Here is a 21,112-nt window from a genome sequence, read left to right as displayed (position 1 = left end):
AAGAATGCTGTAATTTAAAAACTAGGAGGCCAAATTACAAGCTTTTCATATTTACACTTACAAGTTGGCATGTGCAGGTGTATCCCTGAGAAGAGCTGCTAGTTATTGAACAGACTCCTCCATTCTGACAAGGCTGAGACTCACACACACTGAACCTACTCTGACACCTCCGACCTAAAAAACAAGGTATAGTTAGTAAAGTTATACATTTGGTCAACAACAACAACAAAAAAGCACGATGAAGGTTCATGGAGAATGGGAATTGTTCATAGGTGTCTAACCTGTGAAGCCGGGCTTGCAGACACATTGGTAGTCATTGGGCAACTGTATGCAATCAAGACTGTTGGAAGGAATGCAGGGCTGAGAGAGACACTCATTTATGTCTCCTTCACATCTTTCTCCTGTGAAACCAGGGGGACAGTTGCAGCGATATCCACCTACTCTGTCCACACAGGTGCCATTGTTTAGGCACTTAGGAGGCGCATTGCGTAGCCTTGGGTGTGGAGCACAGTCATCTTCGTTGATCTCACAGAGAACACCTTTAAAAGGACAGGGTAATTATAAACTCTTCGTATACATGAGATATTTATTTTGTTGTTTTTAAAATAAACTGCAAACACCGGCGAGCATTATTTGAAGTGGGTTTAATAACATATTGCAATATGGAGAAACACGTTCCAGTCAAACACCTAAGCAGATGGGCGTGGTTCGCTCATGTCTTATATGACTTGACCAAACTCACAGACAAAGAAAATTCCTCCACACATCATGTGAGTCTATACCTTCAGCTCAGCTCATCCTTGAAAACCTTCCCCCTAACATGGAAACTACGACTTTACATGCAGCGCCTGGATGCCTTCTACTCTACAATAGGCCCTCTGTGAAGGTGCAATAAACATGAGGCCCACTTGTGATAACATTCTACATGCATACAACTAAGTGAGAAAGTGATATTGCTATTACCAAAGTGATCCATACATAAGAAAAGAAATCTGCCACCAAAGTATTCACTAGTAAGCATAGGGTTTTGTTTTACATGTGCTTACATACCCAGGGTGCCAGGGGGACAGGAGCAGATATAGTGTCCCACCAAATCAATGCAAGTGCCTCCATTCTGGCAGGGATGAGACTGGCACTCGTTGATTTCTATCTCGCAGTCCTTTCCGGTATAACCTGGCATACACTGTAATGACACAACAATTAATTTTTGAAAGCAAAAAAGAAACCCAGACTGTTTTGAAATCTGACAATTAAAAGGAAAAGAACATGTTAAAACAAAGAAACTTACATCACACTGGTATCCTCCCACATATCCCCTGCAGGTGGCGCCATTGCGGCAAGGTTTGTCTTCACAATGATCCACTTGATTTTCGCAATAGCTTCCAGTGTAGTCATTAGGACATTTGCAATAGTGAGTATTCCCGGTATTAACACAGTGACCACCATGGTGGCATAGTTCATCCGTCTGGAGCCCTAATAACATAGATTTGTGAGCAAAGTTTACATCAGTAACTTAGTCACAAACGCAGACAGAGGTTACATCAAATTGTACCCAACATTAAAATACCTCTTTGGCGGGCAGCAGCTTCACAGGAGACTCTAGGGATGTCACAGTAACGGCCAGACCAGCCATCAGTACATTCACAGATGAATGAGGCATCCTTTTGACGGCAGCGTCCTCCATTATGACATGGAGATGCGCGCCTGCACCAATCAACTGGCGTCTATGTAAGGAAGAGAGCGACTGAATTTAGAATTTATTTGTTTTATTTGTGTATGACAATTAAAGTCCTAAACGTGAAATTTCAGGGGTGCATTTAAATATTTGTACCTGACAACGGTTGCCAGTATAGCCCTTGGGGCAAGAGCAACGGAATGACTCCAGGGCATCCTGACAAATGCCTCCATTGAGGCAGGGCTGGGAGTCACACTCATTGACTTCATACTGGCAGTGGGACCCGGTGAAGCCAGAGCGACAAGTACAGGAATATCCATTGATTTTATCTGTGCATGTCCCCCCATTGAAGCAAGAGCTGTGGACATGTGTGAAAATGTAAGCTTGTACTTCATTTTACCCAAAAATTAATTTTATATTCACTTTATGTTGTATTGTATAGCTAGATTATTTTTTTGAGTACATGATATAGCTCCAGATACACACCTTTCAGTACAATCAGGGATGTTTGTTTCGCAGTGGATGCCAGTAAACCCAGGCATACAGGTACAGGTGTAGGAGTTAACATAATCTGTGCAAGTGCCTCCATTTTTGCAAGGGGAACTTTGGCATTCATTGATCTCTACAGAACAATGAGACCCTGTAAAGCCTGGCAGACAGCTACAGTGGAAGAAGTTCACACCATCTGTACAGGAACCTCCACTTAGGCAGGGATCTAAAAGCAAAAGAGAAGAAAACAGCTTTGGGCAAATACAGTACCTGCACATGAATTTGGCATTTTATTTATTAGTAACAGTCATTTAATAATTATATGATAACTGTAAGTGTAAACAGCAACTCACTAGGTGAACAGTCATTGATGTCTGTTTCGCAGGTTAGCCCAGTATATCCTGCTCTGCAAGAGCACACAAACCCTCCGAGCGTGTTAGCGCAAGTCCCACGGTTTTTGCAGGGGTTTGAGATACATTCATTCACATCTCTGTTACACAGCTGACCTGTAAAGGAAGCGTTTCACAAGATATAGCTGTAAGCTTCCAATTAGACTATCTATGCTAAGCACTGAGATGACTGAATACAAAATTTGCGAACCTTGCCACCCTGGTGGGCATTTGCATTGATAACCCATGTAATCTGGTGTGTGGATGCAGGCAGCATGATTGGCACAGGGATTAGGAGAGCAAGGAGTAAGGACTTCAGCACAAGTGGGTCCACTGTAAGGAAGCTCACACAGGCAAGTGAAACTTGCCACGCCATCTACACAAGTGCCCTTGTTCAGACAGGGACTGGACTCACATTCATTGATGTTCACCTGGCAGAGGTTACCTGTCAAAGGACAAAGGAGACGAATATATGTATGGATTAGCATATTTTTATGTACCACTAGGGGGAGGTAGACAATTGCCATAGCCTAAGATGAAAATTCATGGAGGACATCAGATATGTTTAGCTATTTCTTCTCTGCTGCATGTGCTATACGTGTGTATTCTGCTCTTTCTACTGAACATTTTAAGGTTGATGGTGTGTTTGGCTACTTTGATGCCCTCTCACCTCTGAAGCCTTGGCGACACTTGCAGGTGAAACCATTGAGTTGATCAATGCATGTGCCAGCATTCTGGCAGGGACTTGGCAGACAGTCGTTCCTGTCCAGGTCACAGTTCTTTCCCACCCATCCCGGCTCACAGTCACAGCGGTAACTGGAAATACCAGAGAACAGTTAATAAGCCAAAAATGTTCAGTTTGTAAGAATGAAATAACATTGACCTGATGTATAAGTTATAGGATTAACCACAGTCTTGGATGGAGCCCATTTCAAGATTATGTTTCCTATGTGCCCATCTGAATCACTTTAAAGTTTAAAAAAGCTGTTAAATATATATATGTTAAGTATATACCCATTAATGTCGTCCCTGCATGAGCCATGGACGCATGGGCCACTGCCACACTCATCCACCTGAGAGTAGCAGTAAGGAGGCTTAAAGCCATCAGGACACAGGCAGTGAAATCCATTCTCTTCATCTATACATTTTCCTCCATTCCTGCAGGGGCTAGATGCACACTCATCTATTTCCACATTACATTTGGGACCTGCAAGAGAAATGTTATACATAATTAGAGTTCTTTGTCAACATTTTCAGTGAGGATTTATTCACACTGTTATTTTCATAAGACCTTACCAGTGAAGCCAGGTTTGCAAACACAGTCATAGCGATTAATGCCATCTTTGCAGATGCCATAGTCACATGGGTTGCTGGCACAGTCATCAAAGTTTATCTCGCAGTTTGTACCTGGGTGCAAAAAGAACTTTTATATTAAGACTGTAGACATTTTAACAATTTTAACAATGCAGAAAATCTTTCATTACATTTCAGAACAAAATTCTATATACATTCTTTATAATAAAGTATACTAAAGAGTCTAATTCTATAGCATTTTATATATTGTCACAGCATTATTGTTATGTTGAAGAGCAACGGCATTAATAAAGGGAATAAATCAATGGCTTGAGTTAACAAAGTACAAGTACATGATACGTTGTGGGATTTTTCTCTTACCCGAGGTTCCATGTTGGCACTGGCAGATGTACTTGTTGACCTGGTCCATACACTTGCCCCCATTCTGACAAGGGTTGCTGTGGCACTCATTTAATTGATTCTCACAGCGATATCCTGTGTAACCAGGTTCACAGTTACAGGTGTAGCTGGCAATGCCATCAATGCAGGTACCATGGTGACATGGGTCGGGCTGACAGTTGTTGATGTTACTTTCACAAAGTATGCCCTCATAACCTATAGAGGGGAAAAAATTAAAAAGTACATTAAGAATTAAGAATAAGAAGTGCTTTTATATATATATACATATATATGTGTGTGTGTGTGTCTGTGTGCGAATGTTAAATGTTCCTCTTTCTCTTTAGCATAACAGTTTTTTGTTTAACTTTCTCTCTCTTTTTTCCATGTTTTGTATGCTTGCTTTTTCATAAAAGCTTCTACAGTTGGGCTTTTGACCACTGTGGTTTCCATATCAACGGTGTCTGTGTAACAGACAAGAAACTTGGTGTGTGTGGTATGTGTTTAGAGCAATGCTGAGATGGGCAAAGGACTAAAGAAGGGCCCTACACAGGCCTCCCAGTCTTGCTATTGTTCTCAGAGTTGGAGGGAACAATAGACTGCACCACGTCAAACAGGGCCACTTCACTCAACAGAAGGGGCCCAAAAACACAAGGAACACCAAGCAGCTGGCCACTGAAACAATGACCGTGCTCCTCAGTAAGCACAGGTCCAAACAAACATATTAAATATCAACATATAGCTACAGTCAAGCTTTACATACAGACTTTGAGAGAAGCTTTACACGTTGAATGCTTTTGTAACACAAACATAACTAAATGTTAAAGAATTAAAGTTAAAAATGCAGCATAAGGTGTTGTAAGGGGGTTTAAAGATGAACAGATGTCAGGGTAATGACCAAGCCTCTTTTCTTGGCAACTGCTGGTCCTCAGTGACCCCATGGTCCTGAGAGCCGACGAGGGAAAGAGGGGGATTAGGGGCCTCAAGTCAGTCTGTTTCATCAGCAGACACCCAGAGAAACTCCCCATAACACAGAATGCTTAACAAAGGCCTGAACAACTGGTTAAGGCTCATCTGCTATTTTGTCTTTGGCTCTTCTGCTTAACAATTGTTAAGTAATGAAGCGCTTACCTTCAGCACAGCGGCACTCAAACCCATTGGGCCGATCGTAGCATTTTGCTCCATTCTGACAAGGCGTGCTGGCGCACTCGTCTATGTCTATTTGACACATGGTACCCGTAAACCCTGGGACATGCAAACACAGAGGTTAAAGGTCAGAGAGAAGGTCCAGCGAAAGGGTCCATGCTAAGGTCAGAGGGCAGATCTTCTCTCCGAAGAAGGGCGGAGGTCTTTGACTGGCTAAGGTAGGGTCTGAGACCTCGACTTGTTAAAGACAAACTATCTATGCACTTGGACCAGGTTAGAGCTGACAGAATGCAATAGAAAGCCTGTGACCTTGAAGATTTTTCAGAGGAGAGACTCATAATCAAATGATACATCAATATATTATTATCAAATGGTATGGAATATCAGGACATGGACAAGCAACGTATCCATCTTCAGCTCAACTAAATTTTGACACATTTTGTGCATGAAAATGCTTATATATACACTGAAAGATTATGAACTGCAGCGCATATAATTAATATTAACAGTTGACAGAGGTTCAAAAACAACAAGAACAACAATAATAATAATAATAATAATAATAATAATAACAACAACTAGCTTGAATAGTCTGAGAAACTGGGCAAGCTTGAAATCACTGGGCACAGTGCCCAGACAGGGGTGAATTGGTGCATTGGTAACACACTGCTCAGTTGATTAACAGTGTCAGGACGGTCTGTGTGTTGATGCTTAGCCTGGTAAAGGGGGTGCTGGAGGAGGCGGTGGGATTGTTTTTTCTTTTAGGGGAGCCCCCCCAGCCCCCTCCGCCCTTCACTGCCTGCATCAGCTCCGCCAGCTCAATAGCTAGATGGGGGGCGGAGGGGGGACGTCTGTCCCAGATGTAAATTGCGAACCTGGAAAAGAATCTCATTAGTGGGACTGCTGTCCCCCGCCCCCCCACCACCACCATGAGGGCAAGATGAGGGAGGCTGCTGTCCCTTCTACATTCCATAGAGGAGGGAAGGGTCACAATGGTGCCTTTGTTCAGGCAAGGGGATAGGCAGACTTTTGGGCCTGGCTTTTTATATGAGTGCTGGCTCTAAATACCAGCAGGCAAAAGTAGTGAGGCTGACCCTCCCTCCACTAGTCCTGGGGACATTTAAACTTTGGCTTTCTGCTTTTACTAATGCTGTCAGTGTATTGCAGGTGTTAACCAACATATTCTCACTCCCAAGCCTTTATCACTGTTCTCTGCAAAGCACGGTAGTGCTCCAGAAAAATCAGCTTGCCAAATAAGAAGTAAATTAAAGTAAAAAATATAGATATCAAAAATACAATTTTAGCATTAGAAAGCTGGAAATGAGTCAGTGGTGTAATTCATAGGACTTTGACCCAAAATACAATAGTTTGCAATCAGACTTTTAATTTTTTAGTATCCAAATGCTTTTTGGCTTAACTACTTGAGTTGTTTTTGCATATGATAATAGGTCAAAAAAATTAATCACATGGTAAAAGATTATTACTTGTTAAAGGTATTTAATATTTTCAAATCTGTCCTCCAGTTTGTTAGTTGCCATTGTGTCTGAAAAAAAGCAATTCAAAACAATTTTACCTGGCTGGCATGTGCACGTGAAACCATTGACCATATCCCGACATATCCCATCATTCACACATGGGTTACTCTCGCAGTCATCCACATCAGTCTCGCAGTATGTGCCCACGTAGCCTGGAAGACAGAAGTGTTCTTCTTTTTAGAACTTTTTTATTGCTTTTAAACCTGTTTCTCACTTTGGAGTACGGGTCAGTTCAAGCCAACATGGTGTGTACATAATTCTGTGTATTGTGTAGGAACTTTTTTACTTGTGATCGTTTTACACTTGCTTTTGCTAAACCACGGCATCCAATTCCACTGAACTGAAATCGCCACGCACTACTGTCCATAGAGCTTTGCTCCTCCTTGGCTCAGTGTCCCATTCAGCAGATGCATGTTATGCTTTTTACTTTAGGTCCTTCATTGAGGTGAAACAGAATGTGAGTCAGAGTCTTGCTCCTGTGGTGAGGCTAGCGTGGAATCAGAAATAATCAGTAGCACCACATGAGCTTTGCCAGGCTGACTGATGATGAGGAGGGTGAGGAGGAAGGCCCTGTCTCTGGAGGGGGGAGGGGGACAGGCTCTGGGAAAGAGCCTCTTTCCCTCTCTGTGTATATGAGGGGTGCAAAGTGGAGCACAGAGGGGCCCTATTGTTCCACTCCATTCCCACCACTCTACCACTCATTAGTATTCACAGCACACTCCTCCCCCTAACTGCTCGCCCTCTCTCACATCCAGTCCTATAGACCCAACTCCCGGCTCTAATTTGTATAGCTCCCAAAACCCCAGCATGCATGTAGAACTGTGCATGAGAGTTTCACTGTGTTTTTTGTCCCAGAGTGTCAAAACTATCACTCAGTCCAAACCAATACTCCATCTGGTGGTACAGTGCACTGAGGATGGAGAGGTGCCTCCATATAGCCAGTGTTTAGGGAAATACATTACATAACCTTCTACACTGGCAGTATGGTGGCATTATATATTGTGTTTCTTTCGAAGTACAAGTTTTCAAAAGTATCTTTTGGTCAAAAGTGATTCTCTTGGATGATAAATCTGTGTTGTGCCAGAGTTTGAGTTTTAAAAAGCTGTTTTTAAAGTATATTTAAAAAAAAAATTAAGCTCACCTAAAACCTGAGTGCAGGATGTAAAATTGCAACAATAATTTATGTAAGCATAGTTAGTTTATTAAAAATAAAAAAAGAAGTGATTTTTCTCTTTATCATAATGGAGTGGCCATACAAAATGTCTTTGTACCTGGCATGCAGATGCAGGTGAACTCTCCAATCCGGTCAAGACAAGTGGCATCATTCTGGCAGGGCATGGACAAGCATTCATTGATGTCAATCTCACAACGTGGGCCGGCATATCCCCGGCCACATTGACACTGGAAAGACCCCTCTGTGTTCACACATTTTCCAAAATGCTCACATGGGTTTGCACCTGTTGGTAGAAGGCAAAGGATTAGAATATGGAACACATTCAGAAGAAAAATAGATACAACAACACAGCATACACAGCATATAACAACAGGACCTGGATTTGGCAAGAAAAAAAACAAGCCAAAAAAAAGCAGACTTGCCAATTGAGCATTCATCCATGTCCTGGTTGCAGGCACCCCCTACAAAGCCAGCAGGACAGGTACAAATGGCACGGCCATTAAGAGGGTTGGTGTCACACACTGCTCCCTCATTGCAAGGGTTGCTTACACATGCATCATCAAGGTGGCATAGCAAACCTGTGGATAAAACACATATATCAACAATTTATCATACAGGATTAAAAGGGCCAAATAGGCAGATAGAAAAGCCCACTTACCTGTCTTTCCAACTGGGCACTCGCAGAAAAAGGATGCTACACGGTCATGACAGGTGGCGCCATTGAAGCAAACAGCTATTGCACAGTCATCAATGTTCTCACTGCAGTCATCTCCAGTCCAGCCATTGACGCAGACACAAGTATGGCCACCAATGGTGTTGAAGCAAGTACCCCCATTATGGCATGCATTGGGTTGCATTTGACACTCATTTACATCCTCAGCGCAGTATTGTCCTAGTGGGTAGGTGAAATATGGGTTTGAACATATTTTCTATGTACATGACATGTATACCTGTATTTAAAGTTAATTTGAAGAGCTATACCTGTCCATTCTGGTGGACACTGGCAGTTGTATGTATTAACTCCATCTACACATATTCCTCCATTCATGCACTTGTGACCTGGGCAGTCATCCACATTGTTCTCACAGTTGTGTCCTTCAAAACCTGAGACAAATTTAAAGACAAAAGCCTTATAGCACGCAGATACAGTGGCAAACACATCCATTTTGCAGACACTAACATTTCTGCTCATAATCTTAAATCATGTTTTGTATAACAACCCAAGGTGAGAAGCAAGATGAACAGTAAAAGGGTTCAATGGGTGTTTAATTGTTTACATGTTCCCACATAATGTCAGCAACAGCACTGACTCTTGCCTGCTTCAGAGGTCAACACCCCCCTCTGTGTTTGCTTGTTTTATAATCTCTCACAGTTTCAATGACTTCCTCTCTGGCAAAAGACATTTCCTGTCAGCTCCCAGTGGGAAACCAGAAGCCCCATAAAATAAATTCCTTCTGTTGTGACAAGAGCAGAGAAGGTTGCAGGCCGCCTGCCTCCAACTCTCCCACCAATCCATCCACCCTTAGAAGCTATTAAGAGCAGACAGGAAGCTGACATAAGACAGAGGATATAAAACACCAGCAGCAGCATTAACAGCTACGTCATCAGGCTGGGAAAATCTGATGCCCGTAGCAGTGGAGCGACCGTGTGTTTGTGTGTGTTCTACTGCTCTGCTAAAGAGAAATTGTACCTGGTAGGCAAGCACACTCATAGGAATGATCGCTGGTCTGTCGACATGTGCCCCCATTAAGGCACTGAGATGGTGCACAGGGCAAGGTGGACACCTCACATGTGCGCCCGCTGTAGCCTGGCTGGCACTGACAGCGGAAGGACCCATGGATGTTTATGCAGGTTCCACCATTGAGGCAAACACCAGGCTTGCGGCACTCGTCAATGTCATTGCGGCAGTTCTTTCCTTGGAAGCCAGGCGGACAGGAACAGTTATAATGGTTATTCCAATTGACACATCGGGCTCCGTTGGCACAGGGACTTGTCGCACAAGCATCAATGAGGGAGCAGTCTTGGCCTGGGAATCAAATAGTGAACAGAAATCAATTTGATACTTTGAATTTACTTGATAAGATCTGACGTTTCCAGTACATATGCATTCTTTTAGACATACCTCTGAACCCTCTCTGGCACACACAAGTGTACTGTGTGACACCATTGAGCACCTCGCTCTTGCATGCTGCTCCATTCTGACATTGTGATCGAAGACATGGATCCAGGTGTTGACAGAGAGGACCAATGAATCCGGGACGACATCTAAAAACACACATATAAGGATTGTTTTAGGATATTTTTTCTCATAATATATAGCACACATATTAGTAGAGCCACAAAAAAGAAAAGAAATACAATGAAAAGACAGAGTTAGGCCATGTGTGTTATTGACTTTATTAGTCGCACACTACTATTTTCAGTTGGAAAACCTAATTTTCTCAGTGTCAGCTAACATTCTCCAGTTTTTCCACACCCCAGTTCTTATTTCTGTTCCCATATATGAAAAAGAACACACCCAGAAACAGTTTGGAAATTTAACAATTGCCAACAAATACTAACATGAGGAAAAACAAGGGTTGCACACAGTGCTCTTTAACAGGATAGGAGAAACAGCTGTGGTGTTTAAATTAAACAACTAACTGTCCTCTTGATGGCTGTATTCTAAAACATGTGGTGATATCAGTTTATTCAAAACATTCATTTATTTTTTGGGTTCCATTACTTTTCATTCTGCAACTACCCTGAAGACTGGAGTCTGAGGGGTGACCTATAATTGCCTTGTCTCTATTCAAGCTGTGTAGACATTGTTTGAGCTTGACCCAAACATGCAGTACAAAGAAGCTGAGATAAATATAAAAACAGGGTTTCCAGTTGCTCTCTATGAAGCTCCTATGGGAGTTCAGGCAAGGTTTGGAGTGCTGGTAACACTACACCCACAGTGAAGCCCTTGACTGAGGACAGGAACCCTCTTCAAAGAGGCTGATGCTTATGGCTGTGAGGTGACAGCTGGGTTCTGGCCCACCCTTGGGCACTGTCATCTCTTTCAATGGAGAGAAACCCTGGGCAGGATCAAAAATGGGTTTTCATCTGTTCTCACTTACAGGATAATGCATTTTTTCATTCTTACTTTTGTATGTGCAGTCCCACTCTAAGAAAAAAGACAAAAAAGCATAAAATGCTCTCACTCCTGGCTAGGAGGCTGAGGCTGCTTTAAATTAGGCGGCAGGGAAACCGATCCAGATCTTGATTTTCTATGAAAAAGGATGCTTTGTTTCTGGCTGGTCTAGATTGGTGGAACAATAGAAAACTTAAGGTTTCTCGGTTTTGTTTAATTTTTTTTTCTCCAGCTTTCAAAAGCAATTTAAATTGTGAACTATGCATGAAAGCACACAAGACTACCCACAAGAGTGTAAAAATATATTTTTAAAGTGATAGTTTGGTGCTATGTTAAATTTAATTGTTAGAAAGAGAATATAGGGAACTGACATCTTCCAACAGAACATGAGACTTCATTGGAAAGTTAAACTGAAGCCATTTGAATGCCTATGTTGAGAGACAGATTTTGCGCATTTACTACAGCTACTTTTCCTTCTCCTAAACCCCTCCTCCTCTCATGAGGCTGAGAGGTCAGATGTTAGAGGGTTCCCTGTTTGATTGTGATGATAATGTCACTCAGGCTACAGAGTGTGAGGAGGGGATGCTCCACAGGAGAGACTGTCTTTTGAAGGTGCAATTGGTAGAGAGGGAGATCAAAAGGAAACAAGAGTAGTCTGGTCCATCAAGAATGTCATGTCATATTTCCTGTAATCCCTGGTCCTTTGCTCTGAAAACACAGTACTCACTCGTAATGCACTATTCTTGTTGCCATAGTAACCTCACAGATGAACAAGCAAGCTTGACACCCAACCAATCACCCCTACCCCCCAACCATGGTTCCCATGGCTATTTGTCATGGCTTGGCTGGGTTTATTTAGAGGCAAATTAACTATGTCTGGAATCTAGGGTGTCACTAAAAATGAAACACAAATGTGGAACAAAGCGGTCTTTGAAAGGACTGATGAACAAAATTGCTTTAAGAGCTGAAAGATACAACGCAGACTGACAGTCAAATTCTTCTGGAGCCATATTTGACTGCTGATGAAAACCAAAAAGCTAGAAACTTAGCAGGCGTTGTTCTCCAAAGACCATCATGACTCTATGTGGAAAGAAATCAACAACTCACTCCAGGAAGTAATGTGTCCCCAAGTGTATGTTGATATACAGATTAAAATATTTATTTGGAATTAATGTGTTTTCATCTATTAACATACAGGTATACAAGTGTATCTGTGGGTGGGCTTATAAAAGTGACGATAGTAATAACGCCTGATAAATTATTTGTCCTCCCTTTCAAATGTGCAATGAAGTAAGCAGCCAAAACACACATTCTTTTGTCTAGACCTGACTCCTTGCCAACATGCTACTCCCATAACACACAAATCAGAATGCTATCAGCGTAGAGACTGTGAGAGACATGCAACTTTTGTCCTGGTTCACACTTCATACCACTGTGAAAAGTCTGCTTATCAGGCTCTTTATAACCTTATGGATTTCACTGCCCATGGGAACAGAAGGGCAGGATCTGTGCCTTTGCGTGAGCACAACTTTAATTGTGGCGGATGTGAAAGGCAGGTGCAGTTTGCTGTTGTGCAATGGGCCCCTGAGTCATACTTAGTGAGTGTCAACATCTGACCTTGGAGGAAGAGCGTACAGCAGATGAGGAAGAGGTCTCTGGGTGCAACAGAGAGACGGGCAGAATGAGTAATCTCTCCTTGTCAGCACATATGAAGGTTTTTGCCAGCTGCAGTACTGACACCATGCATCTGTCCACATCTGTCAGAGTACCTCTAGTTGTCTAGCATTTAGCTCCGGTGCCAGACTTTAAGCCAAAACCATTGAGCTTCTTTGCCCATGGGAAAAACTTTGTAACCAACACACACACAGTCACAAACACAAGGCATTTTAAATATCTCAGAAGGTATGCTCAACCTTAACAAATACATGCATTAACAGTTCTGCCTAACAAACACTGTTATGTGGAGGCACCACTGCAACAAAGCAAACACATGCAACAATCACTACACACCCAAACACAAAGAAAAAACAACTTACAAACAGCCTCAGGCTCTGAGGAGCGGTTGTATCATGAATGCATAAAAGAGAAGATCCACTGAGGAAATTATATAAGAAGGAAAAGAGAAATAGCAACCTTGTCAAAGGTTTAATTGAGAGCTTCAAATACAAATGATTATTAAACATCCAAAAACAAAATGGGATTCAGTCAGTGTGCTTTGATTGCAGAGTTGTTCTGTATCAAGTAACGTGATATCAAGACTAAAACCATTGGATTTATGTAAGTTCTGTCACTTGTTACTTGTGTAACACAATGCCAGTTTTCCTGGTTTCTGGGTCACTGAAGCAGGGTAACCTGAGCTCATCCTCTTCTACACAATAGCGGCAACTCAGCCAGAGGTCAAAGGGCGGCTCACCTGTGAACAAAGAGGCTGTAATCTCTGACACGGTTCGTACACACAGTCATGCTCCACAAAACAACAACTATAAAGGATTCTTCTTATCTTAGGGGGCATTTTCTAAGACAAATGGAAAGGAAGAGAAACAACTGAACTATCATGTTTTGACTTGGGACAACTTTTCAAATTCTCTGTTGCCTGAAAAAAGCTAGTCTTACGTTTTTTAACGCTTGAAGTTGGCATGACATCATATAATGAATCTATTGGAAAAGTCTTAAAACATTTCCTAATACAACTACCTCATACCCTTCCCCCTCTTTCCACAAGCAAGCAGGACCAGCTCTTCTCTTTTATGAAGAGTCCACACTGACACCACACTGCCAACAGGAGCCCATCTCCACACCCCCTCCTTCCAGCAACCTCCTCTGCTCTGCTCTCTCCAGCTTGGCTCTCCTTTTCAGCAGAGAGCCAGATTGGGGGTTGGGGAATGTTTTGTGGTCCAAATAAAAGAGCTAAAGTAGTCAGAACTTCTTTGAATGAAAGTGTTGGGGGGTGGGGGAAGATGGTAGGGGTAGGAGGGAGTGGGGGGCAGTGACCCAAACAGCTAGTCTTTCAGGCCTGGGCTGTAGCCTGGCAACAGTAACCCATAGTGAGACAGAGCTAGAGTGGGAAAAAAGGGGGGTGATGGGAGACAGGGTTTCATAAGGACAGTTGGGGCACTTCAGAAGACTGATCCTCCTACATATGCAGGTAGCTCTGAGCGCTGTGCTAAACCAATTCAGACTCATAATTAAGTACAATCATGTCCAAAAGGATGACTGTTTCACAGTCTAAAGGCCAAGGTTTGTTTCAACAATTGTTCCTAGAGACACAATGAAAGCATTGAACAGTCTAGAAGCTTTCCACAGCCCCCCCCCCCCCCCCCCCCAAACATGCATATTAAACATGTGACTAGAAAGACATTTAACTTACTCGAGGAAAAGTGTTAATTAATCTAACTAAAAAGCTGGGAGGACTAAGTGAATCCTTCTTAACTCTGATAGTCCTATCACAGTTCATACTTTATCAGTGAGAGACTATCGTGTATTATAATAATATTAATATAAATCCAGAATTCCAAGGAAATACCAGACATTTCCTTGGCAGCGAGGAAAGCACATATCCACTGTACTGAGAGAATAAATAGGTCCTGTTGCTAAGTGCTCACTAATACACTTTCCAAAAAAGTGTGTGTGTGTGTGTGGGGGGGGGAGATCTCACGCACAATTCTTGCTACCTCACACACTATCGAAACAGCTTCTAGTGTCAGTCTGAAAGAATACACCCTCACATTTTTCAAATAGCAATGCATTTGCCCAAAACCACAATGCATGAATCCTAGGGTTGAGGTCTTTCAAAGCATTCTCTATTGAACTCCACCACAAAACCCCACCCAACCACCTAAACTGAACCAGATTTTTTGGAAAACTTTGAAATTGAAAGGGCCCCATCCCAATGTTAAAGTCAAAGATAAACTACAATGACTTATCCAGTGTTTTGTTTTAATTTTGGATTAAATAGAACTACGCCAGCATCACTTAAAATTGTTCACACAAAATATCACATGGATTGACTGAGGTCAGCACAACCTCTCGCGTGCTTATTGATGTGAGGAACTGTCAAAAGTTCTTACAAGGAAAATGTTTATGTTGCCCCAAAAAGCACTAAAGATGTTAAAGAAGTGTAGAGTAATAAAATATTCAATAAAACCAACACATGGCAAAAAATGCAGCAATCAAGTGCTCTTATGAAGTGGCAAAGTGTTTAAGCCCACAACACCTCAGTATTTTTAATTAAGAAAAGGTTATGGCTTAGTAAAATGCTGCCTTGCTGGAAGCAAAGTGTTTGTGGAAATTATGCTTAGTGGAAAAGTGAATGCCTTTTCCTGAATCCTTTAATGATGGACCCATCCCTTCCTCTGCTGACAGGGAGGGAGACACTGGGGAATTTTTCACTGGCAAACCTAAGTTATTCTAATCAGACCTGCCTGAGTGTCTCTTCAGAAGTCATTGTCTCCTGGATAAGAGCAAACAACCAGGCAATGAAACTTCACATCCAGGCTTATCCTTAAATAAGCTTGCAGTTCAGACATACATAGACATCAAAGAGAATAATTTGCAAATTCCAACAGGTTGTTTCAGGGGTAAAACCGACATAAATATTACTTATATGCAATGCGTAAGAAAGTGCATATGAATTTAATTTCCACATTCTCAGATAAAAGTTCCAGGTTGCAGAGTATAAGGCAATGTAGCGCAATGTATCCAAGTAATGACAAGTGGTGGAATTAAACACAATAAAGAAAAAGATCAGAAAATGGAGAATTATGAAGTAATCAAGCTGCTTAAGCTTCTCTGATAAGACAGGATGTGTGTAGCTGGGAGGTCAGAAGGCACCACTTCCTTTGAGGGAGCCTGGGAACCACAGCTCCCAGTCTCCAGTCATGAACCACAGAAGAGAAGGGACAGCAAACCAATATGTTCCCCCTAATGGTGTAACCTCTTTGTCAGATAGCACTCATATCCTCATAGATATGAACACTATCCTCTTGAGTCATTATACTTTTCTGTGCTTTCAATTCGTCTGTAAAATGGCAAGACAATGGCTCCATCTGCCTGGCATGACAGCATGAGAGTTAAGACAGTATTTGCCTTCAAAATGGCACCATAAGAATTTAATAATCAGCCAAATCACTATGAATTCTTCAATGAGACTGCTGGAATACTCTCTGCACAGTCTCAGACAGTACTGTTTAAGGCATTCCGAAAGGGGGTAGAAGGATGAATGGATGGGAGGTAGAGACAATAACCTGAAAGCACCAGGGGGAGAGGAGGAATCTTGCTAAGCATTCCTTTCTAATCCACTATAAAGATACCAAAGAAAACACTAGCCCCAAGGTGCCGTGTACTAAGACAATAATATAATCTGTTTCTTTGCTATGGTCTGTCACTTAATATGTGCTTTGGCATGAGAGAATGCAACCACTTATTATTGAATTGGGTTCCTTTGAAAGTGTATTTCTTGTCTGCTTGTATGTACTATGTATGTTTAACCCATCCAGAAAAAATCAAAAACTTCCTTATTTTTGCCTTCTATTTTGCCAAAAGTGAAACAATGTAGGCAGACAAACTCCACAGTATCTTGACATGACAAAGAGGGCAAGTCAAAGGTGCCCTCTTTATCATGCTTTAAGAGTCTGGGAGTTGCTACAGGGTCATAACAAAACACTCCCAATTTATATGATAACTCTGCTACTGAAGCCAAGGGCAATCCATTTATAACACGGGTCTCAGATAGCAGAGAACTTCCATATTTATTTTCATTCAGCTTGGCAGATCAGAGGGGAAAGAGCTGGTTGTAATCTGTGATCTGCCTCTGCCCTGATAGACAGAGGATGAGTAGCTAGAGCTAGGACAGCATGCAGTGAGAGAAAGAGCAGACACAGTTGCTGTTACTGTGTTACTGTGAGAGAGGCAACATGTGCTAGAGGGACTGTGGGCTACCGGATTCATTCCTCCACAAGCTTGTCTCTCACAGTATGGGGGCGACTGACTGCTCAATGGCAGCACCTGGCCCTATGCTTTCCCTTTGTCAAGATCTGACTTCACTGGATTACCATCACAACATCCACCAGCTGTCCTATATGCAGACCCCCCGCCCACACCCTCACTCCCTCCTAGCCAGCTTCTCTCAACCCATTCCCTACCCCCAGTCCAATTCCCCCAGCTGGATCTCCTCTGAATGACACCCCCTCAATCTGCCTAATTATCTTTCCTCTGTCCATACTGCTGTAGCACTCTTCAGGCAGGGTGGAGCTGAGGGGCCAAAGGCTGTTCAACTACACTTCCTGACTGCTCACCTAGAAATTACACTTTCAGTGACACTATGAACTCTTCATTGTCAAGTTCAAAACTCTGTGGCATTGTAAGATTGTGAAGAATATTTATTGTGTATCAAAGAGAAAAGCCTTCCAAAAATTTGTACTAAACCATTTGTAGATATGCTTTTAAATATAACTTTTAATAACATTAAATTTTACTGTATTATATCAAATAGTTAGAAATAATGGAAAATGGCAGTCGGTGCCAAGATCTCGAGCTCCACACAGACAATCAACCTATTAAAACTAATAACAGTGACTGATTTTTACTGAGTGACAGAAACAACTAAAACTGGCATTACAAAGTTGGTTACCTGAGAAGGAAACCACTATAATCAGAGACATATAAAGAAACAAACAAGATTTCATGCACTTTGAAGTTATGCTGTGAAAAACAAGACAGAGGATACATTAGTTTTGGAACAGTGTCTGGAACAGTAACAATGGCAACTGTCACAGACACTGTAATACAGTCACTTGAGAATCTGTTTTCCTGTAAGAACAACAAATAGCACAGTAGCTGGACAACAAGGAAGGGCAAGTGAACTTCTCTACATGAAGTGATGTGTCCTGTTCTATGGAACAGCTTTGCTTTCTATGAAAGTGCTTTCTGCTGTTTTTCTAAATTCCTTTCAAATGCCAAAGCACATATCTGCCTCTGCATTTTGTTTCTTTCCATTCTACACTGGCCTCACATTGCTGTGGCCTTTCTTCTCTGCCTTCCTAAACCCTGTTCTAGTTCTGGTGCCAGGTTACAGCCAGGTATCTGGTGGAAGAAAGGATCTTTTCTCCTATTTTGAATCTCCTGTTTCTGTAGGCTCCCAGGGGAAGGGGTGGGGTGGCTCCACTACTCATAGGACTGGTCTGACCACTCTCATGTGGCCATGCTCCACTCCACTGCTCTCCCATATTATGGGCCTTTTTCTACATTTGATGTCCCCTTCCATTGGAAAAAACAAAACAAAAAACAAATATCTCAACCTTGTCATTCTTAATGATTTTTGGTACTCTACCAACTTAGTAATTACACATTCACCGCTCCCACATCACTAACATATGAACACACTCATATACACAACACAAAGGATCAGAGGAACAAAAAAGGCAAACACAATCCCTGTGATGTAATTACACTTAATCTGGAGATTAATACACTTAGACCAAACACTGGGAGTGTTGTGTTGATTTTCACTCATAGTAGTTCAAAGTAAATTATGTGATCGTGAAATGAAGTTTAAAAAAATCGGTCCAAATAAAATTATACATTTACCCAATAAAAACAATCCTGGCTATAGTTAATGATTGAAAAAATGTGGGTAGTGGTTACTAGTTTCACTTGCAGTTAAGTTACACATTGACTAATGTGTAATTACTTCTACTGGGAGTACAGGAACTTTATACAAGTGCAATGTAATGCACAAACATACACACAGTATATACATGTGTGGGGATGTGCTTTTGCCTTGAACAAGTCTATTCAGGGTATTGGATTAACTTAGGTCCATGCAGTACGGTAAAGTGCTACCATCTCCCATAAAAGAGTAAATTTACTGTTTTGGAAGGATACAGCTGGCAAACAAGGAGTTTCGTTTTAAAAGTATCTCCTCCATCTGACCCCCTCAGGCATTTTTCCTGAAGTATAGGGTTTTTTTCTTTCCTTTAAAATGACCCCAGGGCAGGACACTGTAGACTATTTAACTTGACTATTGTAATAGCCTCCTCATTTGAAAAACAAAAGCTTTGACAAAAGATGCAAAACCTCTAAACTGCAGGAATAGGCAGGACATTAAGACAATTAGTTAAAAAAAAACAATTTAAAATTTTCTAAAGCTATTTAAGGAATTTAAATAAATAGAAATTGCTTTAAAGCTGAGGCTACATTGAATAAAAAAAAAATTGAGCCAAACACACAAAGAAACGCTCCTTTGGCAATGTGCAGCAAGATGTTGTGATTTATGACTGAATGAGCTCCTTAACAGGTGCAAGAGATGAGTGTGTCGTCCATGCATTTCCAGACTTGTTGATGCTCATCTGTGCAGGTCTAATCAATTTGTTCTATCTTTCACCACTGTTATGTGGGCGTTATTATCTAGACAATAGGTAATAACAGGGGCATTTCTCGCTCCTTGTTTAAGACAGAGAAAAAACACCGGAAATCTGCCAGGTTATACACAAAACTGTTGGTTTCGAGCATTGGCAAATGGTAGCTATCGCCCTTTGCGCTGGTAGGTTTTTTAAAAAAAAATGTTGCACTTACATGCATCGAGAAGGTGAATCTAGGCATGTCCCTCCATTTTCACATGGCCTGTGTTGATCCACGCAACGGATTCCTGTGGAAATCAAAGAAAGATGTTAAAAAACAACTTTAGTAGTTGTCTACAAATCATCATAACCTAATTTACATAACTAATCAAAACTCGCTGATAGTGATTTCTAGACAACAGTCCTTTGCCACTTGTTACATCTTGTAGACACACCCGCACATGTCCACTAAAAGAAGATACATTTCTGCGTTTCCTTGATAGATATGCATGCTAAAGTACCGAGTTGCTTGTGCTTAAAAAATTATTTGTTTAGGAGAGAACATGTTTTGGTATTCAGTTAAAGTTTAAACCACACATACAAAAAAAGTTAATCAAATATTCTAAATTCCTTCTGCGCACTCTGGGTTTTGTCACCTTGCCATCAGACCTTTCCCACACAGTTAAACTAACTTTCCTGCAGGTTCCGAATTTCTATGTTTATCTATACAGCAATGAGTGGTTTAATCACACGAACACCAGCTATTTTACACATGATGCGCTAACCCGAATCTGCTACAACGACCTGTTGCCGCTGTCGTGCCAAAATGTGATTGTCGGTATTTAAACCGCTGACTTGACTTATTGACCTATAATCTATCAAACACGTCTTTCCTGAATAATATTGAATCATTTTGAGGTAGTGTGTATTTCTGTTTGATTATAATGCAGAACACAAAGTGAGTACAACTATTTATAAACAACGATAATAGACATAAATACCACGTAAAAACAACGACATTTTTTTGTGAAAGACGAGAAAACAACTAAAATTCCAAATAACTACCAAATAAATAGACGAACAAAAAGGATAAAAAGAGAAACTTATTAGTACATATTAGTACTCACTGGTAGCCTAGATAATCAAGGATAACCTCATTATTTGGAACTGGACGGTGGCTCGGCTGTCCAGACAAGTCCAGTCTAGCCTACCGGTGGGTATAAATCTAAACTGTGAACTCAGGTATTAAAAGTGCAAGATGACTTACCTTCACAGACATGCATAAACAATAAAAATGACAAAAGAATCCATGGAATATTCCCTTCCATTTCGGTGGAAAAGTTTCCAGCGTTTGAAGTATTTTTTTTAGTAGAAATACATCCTTTGTTAAGTTCACATGAAAAGCTCCAAAATCGATGGGTTCTTTTTCATAAAGTCAGCCGGAAAACGTAGCGTTAGATCCTAATCCCGTAATATCCTCCGCAGCTCGGCCACGGCTGCTGTGATTCTCCTCTCACCTCCTAAAACTTTTGAAAAAAGTTTTGCTTCCCGATCTGTCCCA

General features: G+C 41.5%; 1 protein-coding gene across 2 annotated transcripts in view; it reads right to left on the bottom strand.

The window, feature by feature from the left end:
• The window catches only part of notch3 (notch receptor 3), a 27,596-nt gene extending 6,484 nt beyond the window's left edge, over positions 1 to 21,112 (bottom strand). Inside the window, exons 1-23 of one of the 2 annotated variants that reach the window (XM_026164627.1) lie at positions 20,819 to 21,100; positions 19,787 to 19,859; positions 10,220 to 10,362; positions 9,788 to 10,123; positions 9,079 to 9,201; positions 8,756 to 8,989; positions 8,520 to 8,675; positions 8,195 to 8,380; positions 6,962 to 7,075; positions 5,374 to 5,487; positions 4,228 to 4,461; positions 3,850 to 3,960; positions 3,568 to 3,760; positions 3,224 to 3,369; positions 2,765 to 2,998; positions 2,518 to 2,670; positions 2,162 to 2,390; positions 1,832 to 2,033; positions 1,568 to 1,724; positions 1,289 to 1,473; positions 1,051 to 1,183; positions 282 to 539; positions 62 to 174 (exon numbers count right to left, since the gene is read on the bottom strand). In XM_026164627.1, the coding sequence (XP_026020412.1) occupies positions 62 to 174; positions 282 to 539; positions 1,051 to 1,183; positions 1,289 to 1,473; positions 1,568 to 1,724; positions 1,832 to 2,033; positions 2,162 to 2,390; positions 2,518 to 2,670; positions 2,765 to 2,998; positions 3,224 to 3,369; positions 3,568 to 3,760; positions 3,850 to 3,960; positions 4,228 to 4,461; positions 5,374 to 5,487; positions 6,962 to 7,075; positions 8,195 to 8,380; positions 8,520 to 8,675; positions 8,756 to 8,989; positions 9,079 to 9,201; positions 9,788 to 10,123; positions 10,220 to 10,362; positions 19,787 to 19,859; positions 20,819 to 20,879 (3,888 nt within the window). In that variant the 5' untranslated portion in view covers positions 20,880 to 21,100. Of the gene's footprint in view, positions 1 to 61; positions 175 to 281; positions 540 to 1,042; positions 1,184 to 1,288; positions 1,474 to 1,567; positions 1,725 to 1,831; positions 2,034 to 2,161; positions 2,391 to 2,517; positions 2,671 to 2,764; positions 2,999 to 3,223; positions 3,370 to 3,567; positions 3,761 to 3,849; positions 3,961 to 4,227; positions 4,462 to 5,373; positions 5,488 to 6,961; positions 7,076 to 8,194; positions 8,381 to 8,519; positions 8,676 to 8,755; positions 8,990 to 9,078; positions 9,202 to 9,787; positions 10,124 to 10,219; positions 10,363 to 19,786; positions 19,860 to 20,818 lie in introns of those variants that run through there. The other variant, XM_026164628.1, reaches the window with a different exon arrangement.

Source organism: Astatotilapia calliptera, chromosome 4 (genome assembly GCF_900246225.1).
Source record: "Astatotilapia calliptera chromosome 4, fAstCal1.2, whole genome shotgun sequence".
Lineage (NCBI taxonomy): Eukaryota > Metazoa > Chordata > Actinopteri > Cichliformes > Cichlidae > Astatotilapia > Astatotilapia calliptera.
This window is presented reverse-complemented; position numbering and strand designations above follow the sequence as displayed.